Genomic DNA, 14268 nt, shown 5'->3' on the forward strand with positions numbered 1-14268 from the left:
TTCGTTTCGATCACAGAATTTTGCACTGTCATCGTAAATTGGTACGATTTTACTTATCAAGATTTGATTTTATTGTTTTACGTGTCTTGTATGTGTGGGTTCGTGCTGCCAGTGTGTGACAGGGCCTTGCGCGTGAACACACGCAAATTGTGGATAGCGGTTTCCCTGCACGTACGAAAACCTTTGTCGAGTTATGTGATGCTTAAGGAGTAACGCGCTTGCATGCTCGCAGAAAGCTTCTGAAAGCAAGATTTTTTAGAAATCATCTCAACTTCCCTCTTTTTCTCCTCCTTCCTCTTCCTCGTCGTCGTCGTCGTCGGCGTCGGCGTCCTTCACCCCGTTTCCGTCCTCCTCGTCAGCTGACCTTTTTGTAAACAAGTATGATTTACAAGCGCCATAAATTCACAGATGCAGAGCAAAGAATAGGATTTGCATCAGCTGGTCAGTGGGGGGAGTTAGGTGGTGGTAGAGTCCGCGTGAAGGAAAGAGGGGGGGGGGGGGAGCAGGAGGAAAAGAGGAGAGGACAGGGAATAAGGAGGAGTATTCCGAGACAGGTCGTGCACGTGACGTCATAAGGGAAATGCAATGAGCCTGGCACCTGGATTGCCTTTTCCGTGGCGGCCAAGGAAGCGGCCAGACCTGGATATGAGCAGCCGGAGTGTACTGTTAAGCGTGATGGACGAGTAGCGTGCGTTTGGTACTGGCATATGCCGCCGCCGCCGCCGCCACTCGGCCGTGGCTGATGCATTTCTGCTTGCTGCGCTTCTCTTCTCTTCTCCGTCGTTCTCTTCTCTCCTTCTCTTCCCTTCTTTAGCTTCTGTCACCCATCTTTCTCTTATCTTCTCTCTCCTCTCTTCTCTCCTTCCCTTGCCTTTTCTGTTTCCTCTTCATTCCCATCTCACATGTCCCGGTTATTAATTTGAATGTTTATTTAATTTTCTATGACCTAGTATACTCGGAAGACTTGCCCCCCCCCCCCCCCCCCCCCGGTGATCGCGCGGCCGTCCAGGTGTTGCGTGAGTGAGGCACGGGGTCACGGGGAAGCTCGGTGCTGATGTGATGGCGGTTTTCGGGATAACGGGCGTCGTCTTTGGGCCGTGTTATTTCGTTCTACACACCGTTACTTAAGGCCTAGGAGCTAACTACTCGCGGCGTCAAGGTGTGCTCTTGTCACTCTGGCCCTTGGGCGATAGAAATGAGATTTGTTTTTTTATTGCTAATATTATCGCCATTGTTATCGTCATCGTTGTTATTGCTGCCGCTGTCATCGTCGTCGTCGTCGTCATCGTCGTCGCTGGTTTTGAAAGGGATTGCCGTGTCGTCCGACGGTCGTGCTCCTCGCTCGTGCAGATGATTGTTGATTGTTCATAAGTGCTGGAAGAGAATGCTCGAGCGGCGATTAAGCTGTCACTTTTTGTCTCGGTTTTGGGATTAAAGGACTTAATTTTCGTGTTCATTTTGGTGTAATTTCTTTGATTTGACGTCATAAATGTTATATTTTCGGCGTTAAATGACCATTTAAAAACACAAGTATGCATAGCCAGCCAGTCAGACCGTGACTTCTGTATAGCGCTCCTGCAAATAGTTGTTATTAGTTTGCCACGTAAGGTTGTAGCTCGCCTGTCCCTTTCTCTCTAACGTAAGCGAGGTGATAATTGTGAGAGAAAGGAATAACGGAAGCAGTCGAGCGTATTTGAAAACTGCCGATTTATTTTTCATTTCTTGACCGTTTTAACACCTGTTAGCCGACCTGCGTTCATATACAATGGTGATGAGCGGTTCTTTACTAGTCATTAGGAACCTTGTCACCACCACCTCCTCCTCCTCCTCCTCCTCCTCCTCCTCCTCCTCCCCTTCCCCCTACTGCCTCTCCCTCTTTCTCATAGTTCCTCACCCCTTCCATCATATGAGATCAACTCGCCACACATTTCATCATGGCTTATGCTCCGTTGCTTCCCTCTTTTTCTCCCTCCCTCATCTCAGTCTGGCGAGATGTGGGGTGATGATCGCGTAGACTTGTGCGTCCCCCCCTCCCCCCTCCCACGTCGTCGTGTTTGTCTCCGAAACGTTCAGTCACTGCATGACGTTGGATGACGTGTTTGATACACTGACGTCTGATGTCCGCGTTTTGATTCTAGTTATTAGCACGGAAAGGCACGCGCATCATGCACACTTTCTCTGTCTGTCTCAATGTCTGTTTGTATCTATCTGTCTGTCTATATTTGTGTGTCTGATGCATCACACAACACGACACTGATTATAGGATAATAAGTAGTTGTGCCATAATTGTTATTGAAATATCACATGGCACAGTCTCACTCGCGCGCACCCACAGGAACGCCAACCCACGCGCGCGTGCGAGAGTCGGAGCGCGAGCACCTTCGTAGGGGCGTGAGAGTGCGCCTCAACGTGATTACCGTCGTAATTTGGGCGATACAATGTTTCTGATCCCTCCGCCCGCCCGGCCATTACGCTGCGGCGGAGGAACTTCCGACGTTTATGGCCTGTTACGGCAACCCCTTTGTTCCGGTCGAACCCGCGACGCAACCGATCCGCGGAACGGCGGCGGCAGATGATCGAGTGCGCGGCGGCGGCGGCGGCCGATTCCCCGATGCGAGTGCCGCGCCTTCTGGGGATCGTAAATACCTAACTATCTACTGTTGGTCTACCTATCTATCTGTCTATCTATCTATCTATCTGTTTATGTGCCGTTCAGTACCTAAGACGTGTGCTCGTATATGGAGATGAGCTTACAGTGTGTATGCGATATCCATAGCACAGTGTTTGTTTGTATATACTGTATAAGTATACATCAACAACGTGCGGCTGCAGGATGCATCTTTAGTTTCAAAACATGTTTATATCTAAGTCAGTTCCATTTATATACATTATGTACATATATGTGTCCACAACATGTATATCATGTACATGTTCAAGTTTGCATGGCACTTACCCGCAGACCCCCATCACGCCTGGCTCCGCACCCCCTCCCCCCCGCGAGGCCAGGCAAGCGACTATTTTGCGCGATTCTCTTCTGACGGTTGTTTATTGATTTTGCTTTGTCGTTTTCCTTGACTTAGGTAGACGATCTTGTTTTTTCTTTTGTTTCATTGATATTCTGTAACCTTTTGTTTTACATACTTATATATTCCTTGATTTACGGTTATAACGTCATTGAAGTCCTTTATATCCTGTGCTACTTCCTCCCGCGCAAATACTCGTGCGTACTCAACACGAAAACAAAAATCTGAATCGCTGTAGAGACAAAAAAGAAAACAAACAGACAAACGAATAACAATACAAACAATTTTCTTCGTATTAATATTGCACGCTCGATCGCCCCCACGAAGCGCCAGACGGACGGACGCGCGAACGGGCGAGCGGACGCACGGACATCTCGACCCAGTTCCCAGGCGGATTGATCTCGCTTGTTTGCGCCTTGCTGCTTCCGCCACAGACGCGCGCCCGCTCCTCGGCTTCTGGGCTTGGTTGCTCTCCGATTTGTTTCGTGCATTATATATATATATATATATATATATATATATATATATGTAAATATGTATATATGTATGTATGTATGTATACTTATATATATGTATATATAAGTATACTTATATATATGTATACATATGCATGCATATATATGTGTGTATATATATATATATATGCATGCATATATATATGTATATATATATGTGTGTATATATATATATGCATGCATATATATATATGTGTATATATATATATGCATGCATATATATATATGTGTGTATATATATATATGCATGCATATATATATGTATATATATGTATATATGTATATATGTATATATATGCATGCATATATATATGTATATATATATGCATGCATATATATATATATATATATGTATATATATATTTATATTTATATGCATACATACATACATGTATATGTATATGTATACATATATGTGTATGTGTGTATGTGTGTATATATTATATATATATATATGTGTATATATATATATGTGTGTGTGTATATATGTGTGAAATATGTATATATATATATATATATATATATATATATATATATGTGTGTGTATATATATGTGTGAAATATATATATATATATATATATATATACATACACATATATATATAATACATATATATACATATATATATCTATATCTATAATGTATATATATGTATATATATATATATGCATACATACATACATGTATATGTATATGTATACATATATGTGTATGTGTGTGTATGTATATATATATATAAATATATATATATATATATATATATATATATATATATATATATATATATATATATATGCGTTTGTGGTTTTCCCCCGTCTCCCTTTTTTATTCTCCGTTTCCCCTTTTCCCTCCTTTTCCCTCTCCATCCGTCGTTTTTCATCGTAGCTGTCATTTGATTTAGCGTCGGTTTCCCACCTTTCCTTCCCTTTTTCCTGCCTATGAGTCAGAGCGCCTGGCCCTCGGGAGATGTTCCTCTTCGCACCCTCTTTGTCACCCCATCCCCGCTCTTTCCCCTCTGTCTCCTCTCTTCTTTCCTCTCCTCTTCTCTCCTATCCTCTCTTTCCACTCATATCCACTATTCTTTTCTCCCGTCTCCTTCCCTTTTCTCTCGTCTTTCCCCCCTCCCCTCCTTCTCCCCTTCCTTCCTATTCCATTTCTACCCCCCTCCCTTCCTCTCCCACTCCTCTCTCCGTCGCCCCTTCCTTCTCCCCCCTCCCCTCCCCTCCCCTCCCCTCCCCTCCCCTCCCCTCCCCTCCCCTCCCCTCCCCTCCCCTCCCCCGCCCCGGCCTCGACGCGTTGCCTAACCGTGACTCGGTGCTCCGGCCCGCAAGTGAGTCTCATCACATGATTCGGGTCATTTCCTCGCGAGAATCTGGGCAGGAGGGCTTTTGCAAGCGGCTGTTTGTTGGGCCAATTTGCTTTTCTTTTCTTTGGTTTTTAAATTTCCTTTGTTTTCTTAGACTTGAATGAGATTTTTTTTTTCTAAAACTATATTTATTTCGTATGCTTTTGCTGTGTCGTTTCGGAAGTCAGGCAGGCAGACAGACAGCGAGGAAGATAGGTATACAGAAAGAAAAGGGAGGGTAGAAGAGAGAGAGAGAATCACTGGTGTGGAAATTGAGAAGGTATAGAGAGGGTAGGGGTAAGGGTGGGGAGGGGGGAGACGAGTTAAAAGGACGGACGAGGGTTTAGAGGCAATGGTGAAGGGGGGGGGGGGGGAGTGTTGCACTGCACGTGGCTTCTCTGCGTGCGTGATATGTCGTCTTGAAATTGCGTGTAATTTGTAAAGGTTTGTGTGAATAATTCGGGATTGTGCGAATAATGAGTGGGGTTGTTTGAGTGATTTAATAATTTCCGGGGTAGGTGAGGTTGGAGAAAAAAAAATAAGTTGTGGCGCGTGAGTTATTGTTAGTAATTTTTAAGCTTGAAAAAAGCTGCAAGGTTGTGTGAGGTTGAGCGGCGAACGAGGACAGAACAGGCGCGGCGAGAGGGAGCAGTGGAGCATATCTGGTGGTTCGCGCGGTGACACCTGATCCTTGTGCCTGCTTGTTCACCCTCGATTAGTGAGGGAAAGCGGTCCGCGCTGGCAGGTAGAGAGCAGGACTAGCAAGCAGACCAGGCGGAGGGGGATGGGGGGTGTCAGACGGGGGAGAGGGAGAGACAGACGGGGGAGAGGGAGGAGGGGGAGGAGGACGAGGACGAGGGGGAAGGGAGAGAGAGAGACAATGGAGGGAGGAGAAGGGGAAGGAAGAGATAGGTGTTATTGGGTCGGATTGACGAGCGCCTCGTTGCTTGTTCGTTTCTGCTGCTGGGGTAGGCTGTCGGCTGACGGGTTGCGTGGGGGTTTGGTAGGTAGTTTCTGTCTATTACCTTGTCTGTCTGTCTGCTTATCTGCAGTAAAGCGCTCAGACAGCCTGTTAGGTCACCATTCTGCCACACTGGCACTCGCCAAATAATTCAGCTCGTCAGTCTGCCCTTGTGTGTCTGTCAGGCGGTCAGAAAGGCCGACGAGGGGAGTGGCTGAAGGAGTGGGAGAACAGACAGGGGAATAGAGCGCAGGAACGCTTGAGGGGCGTGGGGAGGGGTTGGGAGGGGGCGTGAGGGTGAGTGGGAAAGGAGGAGGGGCAGAAGGAAAGGGGAGAGGGCAGCAGAAGGTAGGAGAGAGATGGGAGGGTAAAGGGGATAGGGGAGAGAGAGGGAGTACAAGATGGAGAGGGGAAGGGGAGGACGGAGGGGGGGGGGTAAGAAGTTAAGTTTGCACGTGGGGATAATCATGTCACTTAAAAGAAGGGAGGAGGAGGGGAAATTTGTCGTTGGAAGTGAGGGGATGCATCCATTCACGGCTTCATTTGCGGCGTTTATGCGTTTGTTTCGTCGTGTTAGTTTTAAAAGGGAAGGGTTGTAAAGAGGTAAAGGGAAGGTCGGATGACGGGAGAGGGAGGGGCAGAGGAAAAGCAAGAGGAAATGTGGGAGAGAGGGAGAGGGGAGGAGAGAAAGAGGGACAGAGAGACAGAGGGAGAGAAGGACGGGAAACGGAAAAGGACAAAGCGCGTCCGGGAATTGGCTGAGCGCTGCCCGGCGTTTCGTGGGATTCCGACAAGCCTCCGCGCTGCGTGGCGGCGGCCGAAGGGGAAGGAATGCGAGGTGCGTCGCCGGGCCCGCGAACGTGTTTTTGTTTCCCTTTTTGTCTTTCCTTTCTTGAGGTTGATGAGCGTGTGGCGAGGGACGGCGAGTGCGAGAATGACTGGGATATTATGGTGGTTTGATTTTGTGGTGAAGAAACGATGGTTGGAGGAGGTTTAAATGAAAGAACCTGCGGTCTCTGGGATAGGAGGGGTTGGGAGAGACTGAGGAGGGATAGTTAGGGGAGGGGAGACGGGTAGGGGGTGGCCAGGGAGACAGGGAAGGTTGTCACAAGTGATCAGATGTCGCCTCTTTGTTTCCGGTCTGACCCGTTTCCATTACGTGTTTGGAACGAAGGTGTGCTGCCTTGTCGTCAGTCACGGGTGACGGACGACCAGTGACGACTCGGCCCTGCTTCCGTCGCAGACCTGCGACCCAGTGACTATCTACGTCCTTCTCTGCCTCCTCTCCTGCTCTCCCTTTTTCTTTCGACTTCTCGTGCTCCCTTGTTCCTCCCTCGAAGAGGCGTGCGCGGAGGAAGGGTCCTCCCCCCGCGCCAAGTGTTTATGGGCATGCGCTGCGCCGCCGCGTGCCCGCTTGCATGTGTGCGTGTGTTTCTGTGAGCGCGGAAGAGGGACGATCTGGCTTCAGTTCCAGCCTCGCGCCGGGGAAGGCGTCTGCTGGCGGCGGGGCGGCGCTCCCTTCCCACGTGCATCTCGGCGCTGCTCTGGTTCGACCCTTTTTTGCCGCCGTGTGTGTGAACATGTCCGTTGCCGGCGACGGGCAGGTGGGCGCCTCGGCTTACCTGCTGCTCTCGGGGGCTCCTTGCGAGTGAGGCGTTATTGTCCCCCCCCCCCCCCTTCCCGTTTGCAAATCAGGACGCCAAACATCGCTTGGTTTGCCGCGACCTGCGACCAGCGCCGCCACTCTGCCGTCGCCGCTACCTGCTGCCGGTGCGTCAGCAACCCGTCCGTCAGGTCCTGCGAGTGACGTGCGGTTGTCATACTTCTCTCGATCATTCCATCACACCTCTTACGCCGAGGAGGACCGCGGGCGACGCATTCCCTGGAAAAATAGTGAGATAGATACAAACGATAATACATCCGTTCTTCGAAAATATTGCGAGTGCAGTGTGCGTGATTTGTGTGTGAGGTATATCCTTATATTGTGTTCGGGGAGTGGCCATGGTGAGGGGCGCCCTCCTGCGGCAGTGACCAGCAGAGTCCTTGTGTCCCGAACGACGAACGACGAACATGCTGGACTATTTCCGCCACCGGCGTTGGTCCCACGTGGATTTCGCGTCGCCGAGGATCACGGACAACCTCGCCACCTCTACCTTCAGGACCACTCCGCACGACGCCGACGCGTCCGCATCCACCACTACCGCCGCCTCCGCTTCTATTTCCACTTCAACTTCCACCTCCACTTCTGCTCCCGCTTGCACTTCTACTACCACTTCCACTTCCACTTCCATTTCCACTAACCACATCTCTAACGCGAGTTCGCCCACTACATCTGTTCCCACTGCCATTCCTAGCGCCAACGCTTCCCTCTCCTCCTTCCCCTCGAAGCCCCTTCCCAAGGCCACTACAATCACCACCACCGACGTCGGGTCCAGCTCCGGCACCGTCACCACCATCATCATCACCGCCACCACCACACATCCCCTGACTACTGCCACCGGCACAAGCACGTCCACGACATGTCCGATCATCACACGCCACATCAAGACCACCATAATTCCCCAAATAGCCACAGACCCGATTCCCACGCCCACAGCATCAGCCACATCAACATGTTCCCTCAACACCAGAGTATCCGTAGCCACACGCCCTGCCACACGTCACAATAACACAGACACGTCCCTTGCCACGTACTTTAGTCCCGCATCCAAACCACCCGCCATGCACCCTACAACTACGGCTTCACGCTCTGCCACCACATTTTCACCCCCTGCATCTCCTCTCTCGTCTTCAGGGATGACAGAAGCGCTTCTCAGTGCCAGTGACACGCTTTCGCCCTCTGTCACGACCGGAGCCAAAGCCATATGTCCTGGCATCACGGCGCCATGTTCCACAACACCAGCCACTCAGAATTCCATTCCGACTGTTACTACTACAAGACTACCATCTTACCCAAGCACGGTTTTTCGGCCAAATAATACAAGAATAAGCCTGACCACAAAATATCACAACACCACTACCAGTAACTCGCATCCGGGGATCACTGCCACGCTCCCTGGCACTGGTACGACTCGCCCTGGTACCATCACCACTCGCTGCGACACAAAAACCGTGACAGTTCCTGCGTGCGAGGCCGGCGCCGGGTCCCCGCTCTCCATCACCGTCTGCCAAAGTACCGCCGACACTCCCGTGAGAGCTGCTCCACGCCCTTGGACCTCCATCATCTGCCAGGGCACGCCCGCCGGTCGCAGAACTGCCGGCACCTGTGGCAGTGCTACGACTGTGTGCCAGGCCGCCACTATGCCCCCTGCCACTACCACCGTCACTACCACCTTCAGCCAGATCGCTCCTAACACACTGATTGGTATCACGAGGGCGTACCCAACTGCTGTCACGTCCCCTTTGTCAAGTAAGGTCGGTAAAACTGTCACGAATCCGACTAGATCTCTCTGGCCAACTGTCACTACAACTACTGCGGGCTCAAGTCTCACTGTTACTGGTCCAGCGATTTCTCTATGCCCGAGGACCCATGCCATGACCTCAGCTCCTTCCGGGCACCAGAGTGCCACTCACGCAAGTTCAGCTATCTCTCCAACTACCTCCGTGTATCCTCGGGAGTGTGCCGCTGGAACAGTGCCTGCTACTCGCACTTGTGCCATAAATACGTGTTTGCTCACCACGTCCGCAAGCCATGATGCTAAAAACGCACGTGCATACATCACCACCGATACCACCTCATTAGGTGCATCAGCCACCATAGATGGCACATGTCATGCCACCACACCATCCCCTGCTACCATTGCCACATCCCCTACCACCATCACATCCCTTGCCACGTCTGCCACCTCTACCCCATCTTCTGACACCAATACCCCCTCTCCTGTCATCTCTACCCCATCTCCTGACACCACTACCCCACCTGCCTCTACCCTATCTCCTGCCAACACTACCCCACCTGCCTCTACCCCATCTCCTGCCACCACTACCCCACCTGCCTCTACCCCATCTCCTGCCACCACTGCCTCGTCTGTATCTACCCCATCTCCTGCCACCACTACCCCACCTGCCTCTACCCTATCTCCTGCCAACACTACCCCACCTGCCTCTACCCCATCTCCTGCCACCACTGCCTCGTCTGTCTCTACCCTATCTCCTGCCACCACTACCCCACCTGCCTCTACCCCATCTCCTGTCACCACTACCCTACCTGCCTCTACCCTATCTCCTGCCAACACTACCCCACCTGCCTCTACCCCATCTCCTGCCACCACTGCCTCGTCTGTATCTACCCCATCTCCTGCCACCACTACCCCACCTGCCTCTACCCAATCTGCCACCACTGCCTCGTCTGTCTCTACCCCATCTCCTTCCACCACTACCCCACCTGCCACCCCTATCATCACAACAACGAACCGAAACGCTGCCACAACAAATCCTGCCACGAGAAACGCATACCCCTTCGCCCCTGCAACTCGCCCAAGCTCCCTTGGCACGTACCCGATCGTGACCATCAGGCGCTCGACGACGATCGCTGCGTGCCCTATCTCCACCGTCAGCCGCCCGGGCACGTCGGCCTCGTCCTACTCAGCTGGCAGTACCGGTACGAGTACCTCCGACAGTACCAACAGCAGCGCGACCACCACGCCGTCGCCCAGGGTACCACGACACTCCATTTCGATGCCCGAGTTCAGGACCGCCAAAAAGGTGAGCGGACGGGAGCGAGAGGGAGTTGGCAAGGAGGGGGAGGACGTGACATAGGTTTTCTGAGGCGAATTTCTGGCTTGGGTTTTAGGTGATGTTGTTTTAGGCCGTTTATTCGTTGGTAGTGAAATAGGTATTAAGTTTGTTGACCAATAGATTCCGCAAAAAAAGTGAGGGAAATTGCATGAGAGGTAAGAGTCGGATTTAGCGTCTTACAAATACATCGGCGGACGTGGAACGCGCCTCGGGAGGAGTGGAAGTTCCGTCGCGTTCGTCGGAATCCCCCTCCCCCTCCCCTCACCCCATTAACCCTTCTCTTCCCTTGCCAACCCCAAGGATTCTAAGTTGGGACAGGTCTAAGAGGAAGAAAAAAAAAGGGGAATAGAAGGGAAGACGAGGAAGGGAAAGGCGAGAAATAGAAGATAGGAGAAACGAGAGGAGAAAGGGAATGGGAGTGGGAAGAGAAAGAGAAATAGGAAAGGGTGGATGACGATGACGGCTCATGCAGTGTCGTGAACTTCGGGGAAAGTGAACACAATCCGACAGATAATTGCCCGGGCGTCATATTGCCTTCTCGACGGGGTTGCGGTTTGCACGTGATCGATCCTTTAGGACTGGAGAGGTATCCTGTTGCGCTGCGTTGATGTTGACACGCATCGTGCACTAACTGTGGCCAGGGTGATTGATATACTCCGTGCTAGTTATTTTCCTGGTGATATCTACTGGTAAATCGTTGAGTAAGTGTTTAAAAGTATAAGACTGATGGATGATAAAAGATCGGTGTTACTGAATGGGACTGTAGTTTTGTGTTTTTGCGTAGCTTTACTCTTGTTTATGGGCGAGTTAAGCAAGTTATACGAGTCTACCATTGAATCATGAAAGAAAACGAAATATTTGCTCTTCGATAGAAAACAGTTCTTTTGGAGGGGTAACGAAACTGAAAGTATGTTCCCATTAAAGAAAACGGTACCAGCCATAACTCAAATATTTGTATAGTTTTAAAATCTTGGTTCATGTAGGGGAAAGCAAAGTGTCAAACAATACATTTTTTTTTATTGTTTAGTTTTACTTTTAAGAAATTATTCGCTGAACATATGGTCAGTCTGGTGCTCATTTTGGCAGTTAAGTTATCACTCTTGTACTAATATTGTTTTTCATTAGTATCATTCTTTTGTTACCGTTGGCGATATTGTTTTGCTGTTGTTGTGATCATTATTATTAATTGTATTACTTTGGGTGTTATATTCTCGTGGTTAAGATTCATAAGATTATTACTGTCATTACTACTGTCCCAGCAATCTTATCACCAGTTCCATCGGGATTTCAATGCTGTGATGATAACGTTGCATTTTTTCCAGTCATGTTGCAGCAACCTCCCATTGTTTTGTATATTTTACATTGTGTTAACAATGTAAAAAATACAGATGCAAAGGAAATAGTGAAAGTGTGAACAACAGAAGTAGGGAAACGAGGAAGCTGATAAGAGGGAAACATAGAGAAGGCGAAAGATGAAAACGACAAAGGATAACAAGAAGACGCTCATATACAATAAATGAATGAATTAATTACTGATTAAGGAACATAAACAAGACAAATGTATTCTTTAGGCGAGGCAACGAATTTAAAATCAAACATAATTTATTCATAGATCCAAAACTGAAATCTTTGTGGTTTCGAAACTTGTCTCACTCAACGATTTTTTAGCTTATTTCTTTTTATTTCGAGACATCGTAATGGCAACATATTCAGAAGAAATTAGATATGATTGAATGTAAAGAAAAATAGAATCGAGAGTTAACGACAAGGGAAACTAAATATTTACTAACGCTAAAGATGTACGGACATGCCATGCCCACTATGAGTTTACTTTATTAACTGTTTTACACATAGATGGCTACACTTGTACTGAGTCACCCATGAGCCAATTATGAGTACTGCCTGTCTCGCCTCTTTACCCTTTTCCTTGATTTTCGAAAATATTTTACGGTATCTTATTTTGCTGTTACTATGGCCAATAACATTATAGTAGTTATAATTTTTATTCTAAAAATAACACCATCGATATTCATAGCACTAGTGAAAAATACTAATTCACTCCTTTGTGGCTAAGCACTTGCAGAGACCTTTCACACACACACACACACACACACACACACACACACACACACACACACACACACACACACACACACACGCACACACGCACACACGCACACACGCACACACGCACACACGCACACACGCACACACGCACACACGCACACACGCACACACGCACACACACACACACACACACGCACACACACACACGCACACGCACACACAAATCCCGGCAACAATGAGCTCTTATAAGAAATTTATTAATTGTTGATGAGAAAAATGTTATTCTTTTGAGAGAGGAATTTTTACGTGATATAGTCCAAGGGTCTTGTTTATTTACTTATGGTGTGATTTGTCTTTTAGTATGAATGTTCTTAATGTGTAGTTATTGCTATCATATTTGTTATTTACTTTAATTGTTGCTTTTATCAGAAATGGTGATCGTCATTGCCATAGCTATCCTTCCCATCTGTGACCAGTTGTTTGTTTATTAGTAGTCATTATTTGTTTATAATTTCATCCAAATCGACCCAACATCCCCCCCTCCCTTCTTCCCCTTCCCCTCCCCCTTCCCCTCCCCCTTCCCCTTCTACTTGACGAACGGCTTCCTACCCTCCAGAAATGTTTACTTTCTACGGCGTTTCTCTCTCTTTTTGTATTACTTTTGGTTAGAACCTCCTGGAGAAAAATATAACAATAATGACACTTTCGTTTTGGCTCTTGAGTTCTATGTAAAAGAAAAGAGTAAGAGAGAGTTATCAGTGCAGTCTGAAGAGACGCTGTTTTTGCTTTAATACCAAATTAGCAGAATAAATAAGCTTATTTTTGCTCTTAGTCCCCCTGGTGACGCCGGGGACAGCAGCTGGGGAAACAGCCTGGCGACGCTTCAGGAGGCTTTCTTTGAACTGTTTGTATCGCTTTTTGTTTGCACTTTTCTTGTCTTTTGCGGCTGCCTTGTGATGAGAATCGGGATGGGATGTTTATGTTGTGTTGGGGGGGGGGGGGGTGAGGGGGGGCATACGTGAATGTTAATTGGATATTGATATATAAATGTAGATATAAAAAAAAAATGTGAATGCGCGCACGCACACAAACAAACACAAAATACATGTACAGACACAAACACAAACACACGTGCAAACACAAACACGTACAGATACAGGAGAATAAAAATCTTTCGTCGAACATGAAAGAAGACCCCGGCTATTTTTAGCAGCGGTCCATGACGTAGTTTATGCTATCTTTATTGACACGGAGGGAGTGACGGTGCCAACAATGACTGGGGGTTGGGGGGGGTATGGGGGGCAAGGAGGAAAGGAGCAGAGAGGTGGATTCGTGGGGGAAGGAAAGGGCGGATAAAGGGAGGGAAGCGGATTGAAGGAAGTGTTGGGGGGCGGGAAAGAAGATGGAGGGAGATTGCGAAAGAGGGGAGGGAGGGAAAGAGGAAGGTGGGGAGGGAAGGAAAGGTAGGGGAGGGGTGGGAAGGGGCGGGTAGAGGGAAGGGGAAGCCTATGCTGTTTGCATTGCTCTCAACATTGCCTTTTTCCTAGTCTGCGTATCACTTGTTCGTCATATTTCATCATATATATTTTGTTGTTTGTTTCCTCCCTTTTGATCATGGG

General features: G+C 48.5%; 1 protein-coding gene across 1 annotated transcript; it reads left to right on the forward strand.

The window, feature by feature from the left end:
• Positions 1 to 7915: 7915 nt before the first annotated feature.
• Positions 7916 to 10603, forward strand: LOC125030993 (mucin-5AC-like). The gene has a single exon (XM_047621416.1). It carries the CDS (start codon positions 7916 to 7918, stop codon positions 10601 to 10603), a length of 2688 nt encoding a protein of 895 aa, XP_047477372.1.
• The last annotated feature ends 3665 nt before the right edge of the window (positions 10604 to 14268 follow it).

The sequence above is a fragment of the Penaeus chinensis genome, chromosome 2 (assembly GCF_019202785.1).
Source record: "Penaeus chinensis breed Huanghai No. 1 chromosome 2, ASM1920278v2, whole genome shotgun sequence".
NCBI lineage: Eukaryota > Metazoa > Arthropoda > Malacostraca > Decapoda > Penaeidae > Penaeus > Penaeus chinensis.

Excerpts from the sequence above, each read along its gene's own strand:
- LOC125030993 (XM_047621416.1), top strand. The coding sequence starts at position 7,916 with ATGCTGGACTATTTCCGCCACCGGCGTTGGTCCCACGTGGATTTCGCG.